At 25.9% G+C, this 18,730-nt stretch overlaps 4 protein-coding genes and 2 long non-coding RNA genes across 8 annotated transcripts; 4 read left to right on the forward strand and 2 right to left on the reverse strand.

The window, feature by feature from the left end:
- The first annotated feature begins 508 nt into the window (after positions 1 to 508).
- RpS20 (ribosomal protein S20) lies at positions 509 to 1,265 on the forward strand. The gene is made up of 3 exons (XM_003691503.4): positions 509 to 569; positions 759 to 864; positions 954 to 1,265. The coding sequence occupies exons 1-3, from the start codon at positions 567 to 569 to the stop codon at positions 1,208 to 1,210; spliced, it is 366 nt and encodes a 121-aa protein (XP_003691551.1). The 5' UTR covers positions 509 to 566; the 3' UTR covers positions 1,211 to 1,265.
- A 4-nt stretch (positions 1,266 to 1,269) lies between these two features.
- Positions 1,270 to 3,597, reverse strand: eIF2alpha (eukaryotic translation initiation factor 2 subunit alpha). The gene is made up of 6 exons (XM_003691501.4): positions 3,204 to 3,597; positions 2,749 to 2,994; positions 2,417 to 2,648; positions 2,098 to 2,330; positions 1,878 to 1,993; positions 1,270 to 1,796 (listed from the first exon to the last, which is right to left on the reverse strand). The coding sequence occupies exons 2-6, from the start codon at positions 2,984 to 2,986 to the stop codon at positions 1,611 to 1,613; spliced, it is 1,005 nt and encodes a 334-aa protein (XP_003691549.1). The 5' UTR covers positions 2,987 to 2,994; positions 3,204 to 3,597; the 3' UTR covers positions 1,270 to 1,610.
- Positions 3,598 to 3,663: 66 nt separating this feature from the next.
- Usp20-33 (Ubiquitin specific protease 20/33) lies at positions 3,664 to 8,012 on the forward strand. The gene is made up of 4 exons (XM_003691500.4): positions 3,664 to 4,300; positions 4,451 to 6,205; positions 6,316 to 6,587; positions 6,679 to 8,012. Exons 1-4 carry the CDS (start codon positions 3,882 to 3,884, stop codon positions 6,978 to 6,980), a joined length of 2,748 nt encoding a protein of 915 aa, XP_003691548.1. The 5' UTR covers positions 3,664 to 3,881; the 3' UTR covers positions 6,981 to 8,012.
- On the reverse strand, positions 7,519 to 11,114 carry LOC147658525 (uncharacterized). 2 transcript variants are annotated; one of them, XR_015295037.1, is made up of 2 exons: positions 11,044 to 11,114; positions 7,519 to 9,346 (listed from the first exon to the last, which is right to left on the reverse strand). It is a non-coding gene; the product is annotated as an uncharacterized LOC147658525 (long non-coding RNA). The 2 variants fall into 2 exon arrangements; XR_015295038.1 differs by lacking the exon at positions 11,044 to 11,114 and adding an exon at positions 10,150 to 10,238.
- VGAT (vesicular GABA transporter) lies at positions 9,026 to 14,812 on the forward strand. 2 transcript variants are annotated; one of them, XM_086916917.1, is made up of 4 exons: positions 9,026 to 9,450; positions 10,104 to 10,404; positions 10,620 to 10,749; positions 10,841 to 14,812. In XM_086916917.1, exons 2-4 carry the CDS (start codon positions 10,118 to 10,120, stop codon positions 12,023 to 12,025), a joined length of 1,602 nt encoding a protein of 533 aa, XP_086773043.1. In that variant the 5' UTR covers positions 9,026 to 9,450; positions 10,104 to 10,117; the 3' UTR covers positions 12,026 to 14,812. The 2 variants fall into 2 exon arrangements, with proteins under 2 accessions (XP_086773043.1, XP_003691550.2); XM_003691502.4 differs by having other exon boundaries at positions 9,134 to 9,450; positions 10,101 to 10,404.
- Positions 14,813 to 15,966: 1,154 nt separating this feature from the next.
- LOC147658526 (uncharacterized) lies at positions 15,967 to 17,185 on the forward strand. The gene is made up of 3 exons (XR_015295039.1): positions 15,967 to 16,197; positions 16,266 to 16,365; positions 16,792 to 17,185. It is a non-coding gene; the product is annotated as an uncharacterized LOC147658526 (long non-coding RNA).
- The last annotated feature ends 1,545 nt before the right edge of the window (positions 17,186 to 18,730 follow it).

The raw sequence follows: 18,730 nt of genomic DNA on the forward strand, positions 1-18,730 counted from the left end.
TATGGAAAAAATATATATTAATAATACAATAATTTTATTATATATATATCTAACGAATTTAGATAATTTAATGAGAATTTCTAATAAAGTATGACATTTAAATATATATGTAATCAATGATAAATTTTAAAACAAATGATATTTAATAATGTTATTAAAAATTAGTCAACTAATAAATTGTAAAAATTAAAATTTAGACTAAATTTGTCAAATACTATATATTTTATTAATAATTTTTATAAATAACTATAATATAAAAATAATATAAATATTAATTTTAGATTTTAACATTTTTAGATTAGAACAAAGATTAACTTAAAATTTAAAAATATATATATATAAAATTGTTTATATATTATAATTAAGATATTATAAAAATATTTTTATCGATATATTTACATCAAAATTTGTAGCATTTAAAAACCTAAGGTATAGACATAACCGGAAATTATATTACATCCTATCTCTTTCTGTTAGCACGCGCAACGTGTGCATGCATTGGTTCAGCGCTGATCAATTTTATTTAAAAAGAAATTGATTATCTCGACCAGAAAAATAATTAAACAATGGTGTGTGATTATTTTAATAATTTTATACAGCAAATATAATAATTTTATTTAATTAAATACTTTTATGAATTATAATTCTTTTATATAATAAATTCGATTTGTTAGGTTAATTCTGTATAACATGAGGTTTATAACTTCATGTTTTTATTTCCAATGTTATTATTTATACTTTATTAAATAATATTTTAGGCAAGTACAAAAGTCGACAATCCTGAAAAACCAGGACAAGAAGTAACTCCTATTCACAGAATTAGGATTACTTTAACTTCACGAAATGTACGCTCTCTTGAAAAAGGTAAATTATTTTCTGTATTATCTATTATTTTTAAATTGTTTTATATATTATAATTATTATATATATATTTTTGATAAATATTATTTTAGTTTGTTCGGAATTGATTAATGGAGCAAACAAACAAAAACTGAAAGTCAAAGGTCCAGTTCGTATGCCTACAAAGATTTTAAGGATAACTACGCGTAAAACGCCATGTGGTGAAGGATCAAAAACGTGGGATCGTTTTCAGATGCGTATTCATAAAAGAGTTATTGATTTATATTCACCATCTGAAATTGTAAAACAAATTACAAGTATTTCTATTGAACCTGGTGTGGAAGTGGAAGTTACTATTGCAAATGAATAATTAATTTAAATAAAACTGTATAAGATTTTAATAAAAATATAAAAATATAAATAAATCAATTGTGTAAAATTTATTTATATTCTAATAAGATCACAAATACATAATATATTACAATTAACATATATCTTAACATACAAAAAATTAAAATTTAAAATTCTTAAATAGAATATTAAAAATATATTCTTAATTATACAATAATTTTTCTATTAATAAAAATTTACATATTATTAATTTGTTTATTTCATGAAGTTAATAGAAAATTATATATAAATTATAATACATTGATTTTTATATATCTATTTGAAATATTTTGCATAATGTCCAAGGCAGTAGCACTTATAAAAGTATGATTGTGATTCAAAAACTGTCAGAAAATGAAACATGGTAATTTATTCTATATTTATTCTTCTTCTTGAGACTCATTTCCAGGTTTTTTATCTTCTTCTACACCTTCACCACCACTAAATCCATCCATACCTTCCACTTCTTCTTCATCATCATCACCAGCAACTTCAGCATTTTCAAGTTCAGCCCGTTCCATTTGTCTTGCTAATTCAGCTTCATCAGTAGCAGTAACAACTTTTGGCTACAAATTATTAAAATTCGTTGTAATAAAATAAATATTTGCATAATATGAATATATGAAAATAAATATTATTTAACATACAGCCATTTGTACATTAAATACACCTCCTAATGATGTTATTTTATTTTGAATAGCATCAATAGCATCATTTAATGCTTTTAATCCATCTTGTTTTTCTGGCGTAGATGTTGTCATAACTAAAAAAAATGTAAATGTTGTCATAAAAAAAATAAAATAGTTTTTAATTATTTTTTCAATCTCAAAATGAACATCTTGAAAAACTATAAAAATAGAGATGTACCATATAATGGTGGTGCAATTAAATTAATTTTAATTGGAAGTTCATCAGTAGAAAGAGCTAAACCAGCTTTTAAAGCAGCTTTAACTGCATCAATTCCTTCATAACCATAACAAGCTACTTCTACATCTGCTCTAATTTTAACTGCTTGAGAAGTTAATTTTCGTTTAATATTATTTAATAATACTTCCTTTGTATGCTCATCCAGACCACATTCTGCTAAAATAGATGGATCCCTAAAGTAATAATGTTTTAAAAATTATTAAAAAAAAACATTGCAAATTACACATTTCTTTTTATAGTTTTTATATTTTATACTTACAGAACTGATTGCTTAAAGAAATCATATGCAGAAGCTTTTTGTTTTTTATATTTTTCTTCAAAATGCCATGCAGTTTTTTGATATAATTCTTCCAATTGATCATCACTATCATAATGCAATAATTCTGCAACATGTCTTAAAATTGAATTAACAGCTTTTGCTTTTGCATATCTTTCTGTGCATTTTTCTACATCTTCAGCTGATACACGTCGTTTGCTAAGATCAATGTAACCTACATTAAACCATTTAACAAAATTTTAAATAAAATAATATATATATATATATATATAATTTAAAAAACTTTCAATTAATAACATTTCGATATATTTTACCTTTTTCTTTGTCAACCCTGATAACAACAACTGGTTCTGTTTTTCCTACTCTAATAAGTTTATTAATAGACCTAATACGTCTTCTGGATAATTCAGAAAGAAGGATCATACCCTCTATATTATTATATTCTAATAAATGTACATATGCTCCCATTTCAGCTATGCTACGTACATTTACCATAACTACATCTTCCACTTCTGGGTATTTTTCTTTATAAAATCGACACGATAATACCATTTTTATTGCTATAAAATAAAATTTATTTTTTTTTTATTCTATATATTTATATAAAATTTGTCTTATTTAATAGATTTTTTTATCAATAAATATTTTTCTCTAAATAGAAAAACATTTACTTCTGTCAAGTATTTTGGTAAATAGAAAACAATAGTTTACCATATAGGTTAATTTTAAGAATTGAAATATTGTATAATAATATATTTTTTATAATTACCAAAATGAAAATATATTTGCACAAAACTTGATGAATGATTTATTTATATTATTAAAATACAATTAGAATATAAAAAACCTATTGATGTATTTTAATAATCCATGTGCACTTCTCTTTCAATTTTCAATCAGGTTATTAAAAGAAATTTACAGCGGTGGTCAACTTGAGATTTATTCGTTTTATTCACTGATAATATTTTATCTAACAACGCGACATCTATCGCAACGAATATCTTTAGATAAATATTATATAATTAATATCACTATTTATAAATTATGAACTTTTGGTACAAATATTTGAAATAAGAGTTTATATGAATCATACTTTTTTAATTTAATTTTAATATAATTTACGAAAGAAAAGCAATATACAAATTTATTTTAAGTTTCAATTCGATTATCGATTGTAACATGTACACCAACCTATATTCTTTCTTTTATATTGGCTATTCAATTATAATAGCTAATTTTCTGGATACAACTATCTCCAATGACAATCGTTTTCGTGGATAATGTTCGATTACCAAGAACGACATGTCCCAATCAGGTTAGAAAATGATTATAATTTTATTCGAGTCGCGTGTAAACCAAATTTAGACGAATGTGAAAAACTAAAGTGTACGCGCGATTTCGCGTCCTACGATCAATAATAATCGACAGGACAAATATCAAAATCCAAATGCCTTTAATTTCGAGGAATTGTCCTCATATCGCCAATCGTGGTGATCTTGCTTTTATTGAGATCGTTGTGTCTCAAAAGGAAAGATTTAAAAAATGTAGTGAATGTGATACGGATGGGCCTAATTTATGGTTATGTTTGTTTCCTGATTGTCGTTGGGTCGGATGTCCAGAAACACATTTGGATCATAGTACTGTACACAACCAAAAATTTCCTAATCATTGTGCTCATATGAATCTTTCTACAAATCGTATATGGTGTTACTCTTGTAAAAGAGAAGTTATAACTAGGCATGTACCATCACCATCAATATCACCTACTCAAGTAGATATAAAAGCACAAAATAATAAGTTTTCTGGTGATGCACCTATTAATATAGATTGTAAAACTGATGACCTTAATCGACTTATATTGGATAAGTAAGTTATTATAATTATTTTTTTCATAAATGTTTTTTAACATTATAATACATATTTTTAAAAATATAAATACTATAAATTTTACTAAAAATACTATAAAACATATAAGTTTTTAGGAAATAAACATTTTCTTGTTTTTATAAATGATAGGTTCTATGGAGAGCTTATAAATAGAGTAAATTATGAAAAAGATAGATTATTTAATGAAAAATCTGGTGATTCACCAGATAGTACAGATTCAGATGAGAGTAAAGATTTTTCTGGAAAACCAAGGGGTCTTGTTGGTCTTCAAAACATTGGTAATACATGTTACATGAATGCAGCACTTCAAGCTTTATCAAATGTACCTCCTTTGACTCAATTCTTTTTGGATTGTGGTCATATGGTTAGTTATATGTCCAAAGATAGAAAGCCTGGTTTAAGTTTAAGCTATTTAAACCTTATTCGAGACATGTGGAATAGAAAAACAAGAGGATATGTTGTACCACATGGAATATTGTCTGGTATTCGAACAGTTCATCCAATGTTTAGAGGATATCACCAACATGATACTCAAGAATTTTTAAGATGTTTTATGGATCAATTACATGAAGAATTAAAAGAGCATATTGAAGATGATCGTGACAATGTATTGAGATTGAAGGGATTAGGAGAACAATCTTCAGATGAAGATGAAACTGAAATTGATGGAAATGGTTCTAGCCAATCAGATGCTGAATATGAAACTTGTGATTCTGGAGTAAGTGAACAAAGTTCTCTTAGTGATGAAGGTGAACGTGGTACAAAAAGAAGATATTCTCGGGTGTCTCAGACAGAAAAATTAAGAAGTAAATTTACAAATAGAAGCATCAAAAAATCAACTGTAGATCAACCATTTTCTCAGCCACAAAGATCAACACAAAATTCACCTGTGAAATACAGAACTAAAAAACAAATGAAAACACGAAGTATCATTAGTGATATATTTGATGGAAAACTTTTAAGTAGCGTACAATGTCTAACTTGTGATAGAATTTCAACAAGAGTAGAAACTTTTCAAGATTTGTCTTTACCCATTCCAAGTAGAGATCATATTGATATGTTACATCAAGGACCTTTAACACCACAGAAAGCAGGACCATGTTCTGATGTTGTGTATGTAACTAATCAATCTGGTTGGCTATCATGGTTTTTGCAATGGATGCGATCTTGGTTCTGGGGACCAGTTGTTAGTCTTCATGATTGTCTTTCTGCATTTTTTAGTGCAGATGAACTTAAAGGAGATAATATGTACAGTTGTGAGAAATGTAATAAGCTGCGTAATGGAATTAAATTTTCCAAAGTTTTAGAGCTACCTGAAATATTATGTGTCCATTTAAAAAGATTTCGTCACGAATTAATGTTTAGCTCAAAAATAGCAAATTATGTTTCATTTCCATTAGAAGGCTTAGATATGCGACCATATTTACATAAGGAGTGTGTATCCAAAGTAACAATGTATGATTTAATATCAGTCATTTGTCATCATGGAACAGCTGGTGGTGGTCATTATACTTGTTATGCATTAAATCCTATTGTTAATAAATGGTTTGAATTTGATGATCAGTGTGTCACAGAAGTCTCATCAGAAACTGTAAAGCATTGTGAGGCTTATGTATTATTTTATAAAAAGTGGTCACCAGAAATGTTGCAGCTGCGTGATAAAACTATGGAATTGATGGAAATTTCATCTAGAGAATTATCTGATTTGAATTTTTTTGTATCACGACAATGGATAAATCGTTTTAACACATTTTCGGAACCAGGACCTATAGATAATTCTGATTTTCTTTGTCCACATGGTGGTGTTAATCCTGTTAGAGCACAATTTGTAGATAAACTTAGTATGCCTATTCCACAAGCAGTTTGGGAATATTTATATAATACGTAAGTGCTATAAATTATATATTTTATACATTTTTTAAATTTTTAAAAATTATTTTCTTAATCGGAATTTAAGTTCATTAATTAATTCATTAATTAAAATATTATTTCAGATTTGGAGGAGGTCCTGCATGTACACATTTATATGAATGCCCAGTTTGTGAAGAGAAATATGAATCATTACAAAAAAGAAGACAATATGAAATGGAAATATTTCAACAATTAAATCATAATACTGATAATCCTACTGCTATATATGGATTGGCTATGGCTTGGTTACGTCAATGGCAAAGTTTTGTTCGTGGTAAAGAAACTCAACCACCTGGACCAATTGACAACAATTCTATTATAATAAATAAAAATGGTCAAAATATCCTTAAAGTTGGTAAGTTTTAAATTAAAACATATTCAAATTTGCAATAAATTTATATATAACATATTTATAATAAATATATTAACATAATAATTATGTATAGGTTCAGATTATGGACAAATACCAGAAGAACTCTGGCAATTTTTTTTAACTACATATGGTGGAGGACCAGAATTAATGTTGCATTCATGTCAAAGACCTGTCTCTGCTCAGTCTAATGTATCATTACATTCCACTTCAAATTCAAATTTAGATCAGAATTTTAAATCCAATCGTATAGAAGCTAAATCCAATAAACTCTGTATGACTAGGAGTTCTGAAACAATTTCACAACCAGATAGTGCTATTGAAAGTTTAACTTCAGATAGTGATTCACATCAAACACAGAGAGATGTCAGTGAGTAAATTCAATATTCTATTATATACAAATGAAAGCTTCCACATGGACACTAAAGTTATAATTGATATCCTTATATAAAAGAATTAATTTTTAATTGTCATATTCTAGTTATGTTACAGATTATAGTTAGATTTATAAAACAAAAGTAACTTCTTTGATAAAACTATTTGCACAGTACTATTTGTACAATATTTGAAAATTGTGGAACATTATATAAAAATTTTAAGAAATGTCTATATATCTCATGGCATTTGCTTGTGTGTTTTTTGTTTATCACTATGTGCAATTTAATGTAAATTTGTGGGTGTTAAGCGTATTTGGTGGGCAATTAGTTAGTACAAAATTTGGTATCTACGACTGTATTATTTAAAGACAAATATTTAGCTGTATTCTTAGCCTAAGCTGATGACATTATTAGTCCTCCGACTTTGGTGTTAAATTTAACACTTTTCCTCTTTGTATATTTACTATAATATCTATGTGTCATTCCTGCATATGAAATGTCCAAATTTACATATTTTCTGGTTTATATGTATTTCATTAAAAAAAAAAAAATGCATACATTATATAAATATAAGTGGAAGACTGAAAAATAAATCACAGACTTAATTTAGCAGAAATTTTTAGTTAATGAGAATAAAATATGTCAAGTGCATCTAAAACTGCAATACATTTACAGATAATAATACGATCAAGCTTTATATTATAGGAAATTAGTAAGACTTCTACAACAATTAAGTTATAAATTCATTGATATCTAAGTAGAAGTCAAAAGCATTTTTTGTTGTGATCTCACGGCCTTATATTGTTACCAGAATTATTAAATCCAATAATTAGCGTTTAATTTGTATACAATATATTATAATGAAGTATTCATATTGTATGCGTGAAACGCTTGTTTGAATGTTATAATTTGAATTGCTAAACGCAGGGACACAAATGATTGTAAAGTTAATATCAATTATTAATTATCACTGTGAAAAGTAACATACCTAAGATAAAATAATAAACAAGTTGATTTCTTTATTTATTAAAAACTATTGGTTTTCATTAATACCTTTAATATTATATCTTGGTAGATAATATTATTTTTCAAAACTATGAACAAGTTTATTCCTTTAAAAAGATAAATCATTGTATATGATCAATTTTATTGAATACTTTTCTTATAAATGCAAATATTTTATATAAATTCATTATCCATTATCTTAAAATAATTATACGAATTAAATCTCTTATGATTATACAATCTTTATTGAATGCTTTATTTCCTGTTCGATATTAAATGATATACTTTATTTATTTTAAAATATTTTTATCTGAATTCTAAAATAACTATCAAATATTAATTATTTAAAATATTTTTCTATATTAGAGCATAAATAAAAAAATTTATATATCAAAAATAATTATTATTAAGAAGATACATTTTATCTATATTTTAAAAAAAATGAAGAAGTATGAATTTTATATTCACTTATACGATCATTTATTTTTATCATGGAAAAGATTAATAATTCTTTTATCTTATATTATTTAAAAAATAATCATGATTATTTATTCTATTCTATATTCATATTTTCATATTTTACGACTAATTAATATAAAAAATATATTTTTAAATTCAAATAACTAAAAATAAAAAATTAATTTAATTTATTATTAACATTATATTATAAAAAAATAATGTTTCTCGTTAAATTTCTTTTTCAAAATTATCTTCCATCAAATTCTAAAATATATATATTATCAATTTCTATAAGCGAAGATTTACATTTGCTATTCAAAAAACGCTCGCCCGAATTACGATTTCCCCTTGCAAGTTTCGATATCAGTCTCGTCTTATCATGATACCATCAATGAATTCTTTTTTCAAATTTCGATATTTTTTTTAACGTCAACAAAAAATTTCTTAGATATCTTAAGAGATATACAATTAACTCATACTAATAGATATAATACATATGACAAGTTCCCCATCAAAAGTCTCCAATCAATGGACAATTGACAATTACCGCTCTCTGGAATTTCAGTTCCTCCTAATTTCACATGGGGAGATCTAACTTTGAACTACAGTACTGATATGTCGAGAGATGTCTCATGGACCACATCGATCGAGACTTGCGCGTTCGAGGGATGCTGGCCATATTCTTCTGATGTTTCAACCCCTGACACGCCAATCCCGTAGTCTATGTCGCGATTAAGGGCTCGCGATTAGGGACTCGAGGATCGCGGTAGACCGTAGACGACCATGCGGTGTCGTAGCCCACGTAGTTAGACGGTTTCGTACCCTTTATTTTTCAACTATTTCCGTTCTTCGGATCGCCGCCGCTGCTGAATCCTTTCTTTTAGTTTAAGCCTTTCGCTCCACCTGGCAAACAAATCGAGGAGATAAAAATTAAAGGAAACTCGAGGAAATTACGTCTGCCTAAGATTTCTTGAAAATTGCAAGAGCGAATTTTATTCGTCGTTACGGTAAGTGAAAGCAAGAAATCGAGACTCTGATCGATATTTCAATAGCATGGGAAAAACAGGAACATATCAGAGATATATTAGTCGTCTTGAAAAGTTTGGAAACAAGTATGGAGAACGATTAAATTAATTATTACACGATTCAGTCGTTTAAATTCGATTATATATGTATATGTAAGAATATCTTGATTGAGTTTTGAGAATTGTAGAATTGTGTCAAATTATATGTACATTCTTCTCATTCAATCAAAACGATATGACATGTATTTACAATTTAATATATCTGATATTTTTTTAATAATATTTTTTTATTAAAATGATGAAAGTATTAATTGAAAAGTTTCGAAGTCGAAGTGTTTAAAACAAAATGTGAAAAGTTTTGTTATAAAAATTATTACATTTATAAACTTTTCAATATATTTATAATATATTCCCTTTAAATATATTATTTTCAATTTAAAAGTTAATCGAATATATTTCTTTTAAATTCCTTTTTTTAATATTTCTCTATATTGGCATTTCATCATTTTGTGTATGCCAGAGAAATTATTCTGTAACCAATATTGGATAATTGAACTTAGATGTTAATTTGTAATTATATTCGATTCCATATGCATATTTTGACGAAGATTGCAAAATTAATTTTCTTTCAGAAGTAACGAGTTAAACAATGGCTCATTTTCGCGGATTCTATATACCAACCTTGGGAGCAACATTTAACGTTGCCTGGGAAACATTGAAAGCTAAATGGCCAGAGAACAGCCCCTGTATGGAGCTTATCCGTGGCAGTGGTCCAGATCAAAAACAAGCACCGGGACAAAGTGGACATGCACAGTTCAAATCGTTCGACGAAGGCCATGATAATACGGAAATGATGACTATGAATGGAGATCAAGCATATCGGGACCAGAATAACGTAGCCATCGCTGAGGATTCCTTCAGCTATCAAAGAAACGGGTAAATAAACGAGTGTGTAAAATAAAATGATATCTTACAATAAGATAAAAAAAAAATCTCTTAACTCTATTCCTCCTTTGTTTTTTCCAAAATTTTCTTTCTCCAAAAAAAAAAAAAAAAAAAGAATACATTGAACATCATTAATATTTTGAATTAAACAATGATATTATAAATGTTACATTTTATTTCGAGATATGTAACTTGAAATATTGCAGGGACAAAATTAGAACGGGAAGTGTAAGTAGCGGTGAATTTAGCGAATATGACGAAGGTGGCGGCGAATTTGGTTCAGGAGTAAAAATCAATGAATGGCAGGCTGCGTGGAATGTTACAAATGCTATACAGGTATTTTCTATTTCACGATTATCATTCAAACGATAATTCTTTAAGACATACAGGGAAATCGAAGAAAAATCTTCATCTATTCTTCTTTCAGGGTATGTTTATCGTGTCATTGCCGTTCGCTGTATTACGAGGCGGTTACTGGGCTATCGCTGCAATGATCGGTATCGCGCATATCTGTTGTTACACCGGCAAGATACTCGTCGAATGTTTGTACGAACTTGACACGACAACTGGACAACGCGTACGCGTACGAGACTCGTATGTGGCAATCGCGAAAGAATGTTTCGGACCTACCTGGGGTGCCAGAGCGGTGAATATCGCGCAGATCATCGAGTTGCTAATGACTTGTATCCTATACGTGGTCGTATGCGGTGATCTCATGATAGGAACTTTCCCGGAAGGAGCAATCGATACTAGAAGTTGGATGATGCTAACTGGAATATTTTTACTGCCCCTCGGTTTCCTCAAGTCCCTGCAACACGTCTCGGTGCTCAGCTTTTGGTGCACGATGTCCCATTTGTTCATAAACGCCATCATCGTCGGTTATTGCCTTTTAGAGATCGGTGATTGGGGTTGGTCCAAAGTGAAATGGACGATCGATCTGGAGAATTTCCCGATCTCTCTTGGCGTGATCGTGTTCAGCTATACCTCGCAAATATTTCTACCCACGCTGGAGGGCAATCTGATCGATCGTTCGAAGTTCGATTGGATGTTGAATTGGAGTCACATCGCGGCCGCCGCGTTCAAGTCGCTCTTCGGTTGGATATGTTTTCTAACATTCCAAAACGATACGCAACAAGTGATCACGAATAATTTACACTCGGCCGGTTTCAAAGGTCTGGTGAATTTCTGCTTGGTCGTCAAGGCCATGCTATCGTATCCACTACCATATTACGCGGCCTGCGAGCTCCTCGAGCGGGCATTCTTCAGAGGTAAACCGAAAACCTATTTTCCAACGATATGGACCGTGGATCGCGAATTGAAAGTTTGGGGTCTGGCGTGGAGAATTGGCGTGATCGTTTTCACCATTCTTATGGCAATATTTATACCCCATTTCAGTATCCTTATGGGTTTCATAGGTTCCTTCACCGGTACCATGTTGTCGTTTATATGGCCCTGTTACTTTCATCTGAAACTGAAGAGAAATTCCATGGAATGGAGCGCGGTCGCCTACGATTGCTTCGTGATTTTTCTCGGAGTTCTTTTCGGTGTGATCGGTGTATACGATTCAGGCTCTGCCTTGATCAATGCCTTTGAGATAGGTTTACCGTTTTGAACGAGCGCTCGTGAACGTTATTCATCACTCTTCGATCTTCGCTCGCCTCTTTTACGGAAGAATGATATTACACGTGTAGATACATTAATGCTTAAGGGAACCATCGAATTATAGCTTGCGTCAATTGATTCTTAGCGTTACGTTGAAACGGTGATTTCATTAATATTCAATCATTGTCTTATTACATGTGTCATGCATGTAATTGAATCAGTACGAAATCTTATTGGGGTTGCAGTGTACAATCCGCTAATAAATATTCCCTTGAAAATATGAAATATAATTCAATCAACGCGACGACGTCTATATTTTTGCTGGTTTCGAATGTTTTTAACGTTAATCGTATATAAGGAAGAAAGGAAAAAAAAAATAAAAAAATATTATAATCGCGTGTCGACGCTTAGGGAAATTCTATATATATATATATATAAAAAGAAAAAGAAAAATATATCCCACTTCGCTCGATCAAGTAGATATAAAATATTCGTTCGATCGAAAGCTATACAAAAGAGATGTTTTGAGATTGTATATTTATATTCAACCAGAACTTACACATATCTAGCAAATGATCTATTTAAGACGAGAAAATTTAGTAGAAGAAAAATGAAAAAGAAAAAGGAAAAAAAAAAAAAAAAAGATCTATTCGCGTATACAGTTCGGCTTGGACGTGTGTTCTTCTACATCCTTCTCTCTGGGTTCTACGTCTTCTTTTCTCCATTAAAAAAAAATCGTCGAGATTCAGGGGCTTTCTAGACAACATATAGACTACTATTCAGTACGCAGTAAACATGACAATACATATTATTGCTGGTTGTAAGTGATCGATGTCTTCCACAATACGTTTACAAAAACGTATATATTGTACGTACAAGTTAACTACTGTTACGCAGATTTCGGGATTTTATAATCATGATTGCGGGTCTTGTAATTTCTATCTACACGTTGATTAATCACGCTGCGATCGAGGAGGCGTTTTCATTGTTAAATATACAATTTAGTGGTACAATTTAGTCGATTTCATTGAGCGGAAAGAAAGAGAAGATGACAATTATTACGGTTAAAACTCGAGGATTTTAGCTGCCAACACGTTTGACGATAAGTTATAGCACATACTATACTCTCTACTAACGTCTCCTCGTCATCCAAGCGAATGCAAATACATATGTAACCGAGTTATGTACGAACGAGTACAATTAGTTGTATAATCCAACGTCTTCCAAAGGCCTTCCATAGGTCTGCATAGTTCACGTTAGTTTAAGCAATATGAATGTAGGTGAACTAGTAGTTCAGAGGAAGCTGCGAGATGCTCTCAAGTTGAATTGATTTAAGTGTTATGCGTGTATTAAGAATTTTAAGTTTTTTTGCGTAGATATGTATGAATCTATACAATTGTTGCTGTTTCAATTGTTTCTCTAAATCTCGAATATATCCATGTCCATTAGAAATTTTTTTTCCATGTTTCGCTTAGCATTACGTAAAGGGAGAAACAAAAGAGTCAAATAATTCTGATGAATACAATTTACAAGAAGTATGAAGCAGCAACAATTGTTATATTAATTTTTACGAATTTTAAAAAGATGCCACGTTTCTCGATTTAAACTTTAACGATATATGTATGGGGTAAAAATGTATGGGATAAAAGTTGAAAGTGTGGTGTGCTATTATAAAAATCAAGAATTCATTTGAATATCGATCTGATATCATTTAAATGTTTTACTAGCAAAGCACATATAAAACGAAATGAAAAATTATAAGGAACAAAGCATATATGAATATTGTTATAACGAGATTAGCTTTAATCATATGGTTAAAATAATATTAACATTAATTAATAGAATTAAAAGTTTTATTTATATTTTCTTCGTTTCGAACGATTTCACGATTTTTTATTTTTTCGCAATCTTTTTTTAAATAAGTAATAGAAAATAAGAGAAAAAGAGGATAAGAACATCTCGCAGTCACAGAAGTATATTATTTAAATGATGAAACGATAATATTTATGAAACGAGTCTTCCAATGATGTCTTCCAAGATGATAATGATAAATTAATATAATATGATCTATTGATCGAAGAAAATTTTTGTCAATGATATTAAACGTTATATTGAAAAGTTATAGAAGTTAAGCGTTAATTATTAAGGCTATGATCAAATTTAATATATAAGTATTTAAAAATCATATGCAAATTACTTTAATAGTTTTTTCTTTTTCTCAAGGAATCGTTTTCTTCTTTAAACATCACCATATATTCAAAGTAAATTAAAAACATAATATTGCCTTTTATTTAAAAGAAGATATTTCAAAAAAAGAAAAAAGAAAAATAAAATTGATATCGTATATACATATATATATATATATATATATATATATTTAACATCAATCTCTTATTTCAAATCGTATAACACAGTTTTGATTATAATTGCTGACCAAAAAAAAGAAGAAATAGACATTACATAAAATTAAATATGGCGTATAAAAATGTCATTAATTTTGAATTTAAAAAGATATTCATGTTTTAACATCAATTAATGTTTTCTAGTCACTAAATATTAACCATTATCTATATGTACATAAAAGTACATATAATTGATTTTAAATAATATAGAATGTTTATTTTATGAAAAAAATATTTATAATATAATGTTGTCTATAATTTTAGATATACATTGATATTCTTTAAATTTTGCTTGATCTAAAAAACGATTTAATACGATATGAAAAAAATATTCGATTGTAATGTATAAAAAAAATGTCCGTTTTTAAGTTGAAATAAAAGCTTCTTTTTAACAATATAACTTTATTAATCAAATATATATCGATGTATTTTATTTTTATTTTTTTTTTTTTTTTTCTTTTTTTTTACAGAATTGTCTGATCATAATAACTATATATTTTTTTAAGTCTTTTTCTTAAATTGATTGAGAAGAAGATATTTTTGTTAGTAAATGAATTATATTGAAAATATACATATATACATATAAGATCAATAAAATAATCAGAAAGATATCAGAAATAAAAAAAATAATATGTTTAATATGAAATAATTAGAAGTTTAATTTATATATCACTTTTTTATTAAAAAAAATATATAATATTTGTAAAATATCGAATGATAGAATTTCTATAATAATTGATTCTGTAATAATCAAATGATTATTTATCAATTTTGCTTGTAATTATAAATATTTAGCAATGTGTAAATATTCATATTAATTTATAAATTATTGTATGATTTGAGAATTGATGGATATTTAATTGATATTTGTATGCAAGGATTGTTATATTTATTCGATAAAAAAATTACGCGCTTTTAAAAGGCTTACTCGAAAGCGTAAATATATTTCGTGATATATCGAAAACAACCTCATTAATGTTGTAGTTCAATAAAAATATATAGATATTATAAAATGATGTAAAATGGGCTTCCTTGGATATACATATATGTATGTATAAATTGTACACCTATATGTATATAATATATAATTTATATATGTATATATAGATAAAATAGATATATACATGTATAAATATATGTATAAAAAATAACAAATGAAAATACATTATCAAAATTTTACATATGCGCCATTTGCTTTCATCAAATATTTAAGATTTCTCTATATAATGTTCAAAATCATAAGAAATAACAATTTCTTTTTAAAAATATATCCTATTTAAATCAAATCATATTTAATCAATATAGTAGAAAAAATTATATAAATAATTTTTTGATAAAATAATTTCTATTCATGGAAATATTATTGATAAATTTAATGCGCAAATGAATTAAAGTTTGTAGATTGTTAAATTTAATTTGAAAATTATTTTACTTACTTTTCTTTTACTTTCGAGTAACTTTTCAAGTAAAACTAAAATAAAAAATGAAAAATTAAAAAAATTAAAAAATAAAAATTTGAAAATAAAAATGAATTTAATCATTTTTTGTTAATTTAATTAATAAAGTTTATAATCTATATTTTAATATACAATTTCTATCTATTTTAATGTTTTCACTCTTATTTGTAAAAAAAAAAAATAACTTTCTCTTCAACAAAAAGTATCTGAAAACCATTAATATCTGATTCGGTTATGCTCTAAATGCTCTTTATGACTACATAAAGAGTTCGTTTCCATCGAGAAATATCATTGAATTTATATTTACCATTATGGAACTATTTGTAAGTTGCATAGTATTAGTAATATTAGATTAATAATATTTTAAACAAAAATGTTTTTATTCTTTCAGAAAATTGTTAGCTTATTTTGTTTTTTTACATTAATTATTTTTGTAAATGCAAAAAATAATACAAAAGAAACATTTATACAAAACGATGCTATGGAAATTGGTAAGATTGAAATTATATATATTCATTATATAATGTATTCTTCACATAATTACTTATAAATTAATTAAAATTAATTAAAATTATTATTATATATAATAAGTATATTTCATCACACGAAATTTTATTAATTTTATTATTTTCTTTATATTTATTTTCAACATTGTTATGCATATATTACGATAAGTATAAAATTAAAATATAAAATAAAGTAAAATAATTTATATAATTTAAAAATTTTTAAATTTTATTATTATAATAATAATTATTTATCATAATAATAATTTGATATATTAAATTTAAATTTCATTTCAATTTTGTTTAAATTTTATCACTTATATATTAATTCAATTTTATATATTTTTATATATATTATATAATTTCATATAAATATTTATATATATTATATTTTAATTTCTTTATTTTTAGATGAAATACCGCGTGTAAAAATAAAAGTATTTCGAAGTGCAAACAAAGAAAAAGATGGGGAACAATTTGCTACTTGGGGATTTTGGATCAAGCAACCAGCAATACATTAAAATGTTAAATTTTCATTTATATATATATTTTATAAAATGCGAATTTATTCTATTATAAAATAAAACTTTAATTAATTTAAATAATTAAATAATATAAATAAATATTAATAATTTAAAAATTGATTTTTAATATAAAATAAAATAGAAATAGATAAATGTAACATATGAGTAATTAAAAAAATATAAAAAAAGAAAATATAAAATATATGTTTATATATTATAGGACCATAAGGATATAAATATAAGAAATGTAAAATATTAATAAAAAATCAAAAATTACTTTATCTCAATGCATATTTATTATACAATATTCTTTTCTAATCATGTTTTACATATAAAACGCAATTTCTTTTTTTATGTATAACAGATTAAGATTCATTTGATTTAATGTAAATTTTCTGTTTTAATGTAAATAAAATAGTTAATTTAATGAAAACTAATAAAATTCTACAAAAATAAAAAATCTGAATCGAATATTAGAATATACAAGATTATAATTTTAAATATAATGTAAAATCATCAAAATTATTTAAAATAAAATAATGAGTTTAAATTTAAAAATTTTAAGTTATTCAATGATTATCACAATCATCTAATTTGAATTTAATTATGAAATTATGGAGATGAATTACAAATTCTCAAAAATCAGAAGAAAAAATGTGAATTAAATTAATTGCAAATATTAAATACTGTTATTGCTCAGCAAGATATATAAGAAACAATAATTTAAAAAATCTTTATCTATTTTATTAAAAATATTTTTTATACAAATTTTTATACAAATAATACATCTCATTTGTTTTATACATCAATAACATTAATTGATTTCTTTAGATATTTGTAAAATATAATAAAGACATAATTTTTTTAAGCTAATTATACTAATATATTCAAATATTTATATGATAAGGCAAATATAAAGAATTAACTTTAATTTTGTTCAATTAATTCAATTATAACAGTTTATTATATTTTTAAAATGAAAATTAGTGAAAGTTAATATAAAATAAAAAAAAAAATTTTGAAATATAATTATAAAAATAAATTAGTTAACATGAAAAATATATTTACTTTTTATTTTAAATAATTGATAATTTTTAACAATTTTTTTTAAAAAAATATCTAATCTAAGTATTTAATCTAAGGATAAGAATAAGTAGAGATAATATGATATCACAAATTCTTTACAGAAAACTTTAGCCACTTTTAAAGGGGCTAGTGAAACGTATCCTCAAATACAAACCTTTAATACATGTAACGATTTATATAACGTAAGATTGCGTATTATATTATGTTGTAATGCTGCTTTTAATTTTACAAAATATAATTTTATTTTTGCACATAAATATTCGTTTTTCTTTCTCAGAAACTATTAATTATTAAAAATTAAAAATTATGATAAAGAAAGAGAAAAAAATAATATTTCAGCAATAAATTGATACATATAATAAAACGGTTTTATAAACATCATGATATAACTTTTTGTAAAATTAAATTTTTAGCTAACTTTTTATATATATATATATACTCAATTTTATGCCATAAAAATAATAATATTTTTACATTTTTTGTTAAATATAAATAAATGGTTCATTTTATTTAAAAACTTTCTTATGAATTATTTGTAATATATAATATATATATATATATACACACAAACAAAATATATATTGTGTTTTTATTTTCGAATACTATATTTGTTATGTATTCATTTTTATATTATTTTCATTAGCAACATAAATATACACTCAATTTTGTGAGTAATTATATATATAAATAATTATTTTATATATATAAATATAAAATATATATAAATATATATATAATAA

Source organism: Apis florea, unplaced genomic scaffold (genome assembly GCF_048593485.1).
Source record: "Apis florea isolate Af1SG1 unplaced genomic scaffold, ASM4859348v1 contig_2201_pilon, whole genome shotgun sequence".
NCBI classification, from domain to species: Eukaryota; Metazoa; Arthropoda; class Insecta; order Hymenoptera; family Apidae; genus Apis; species Apis florea.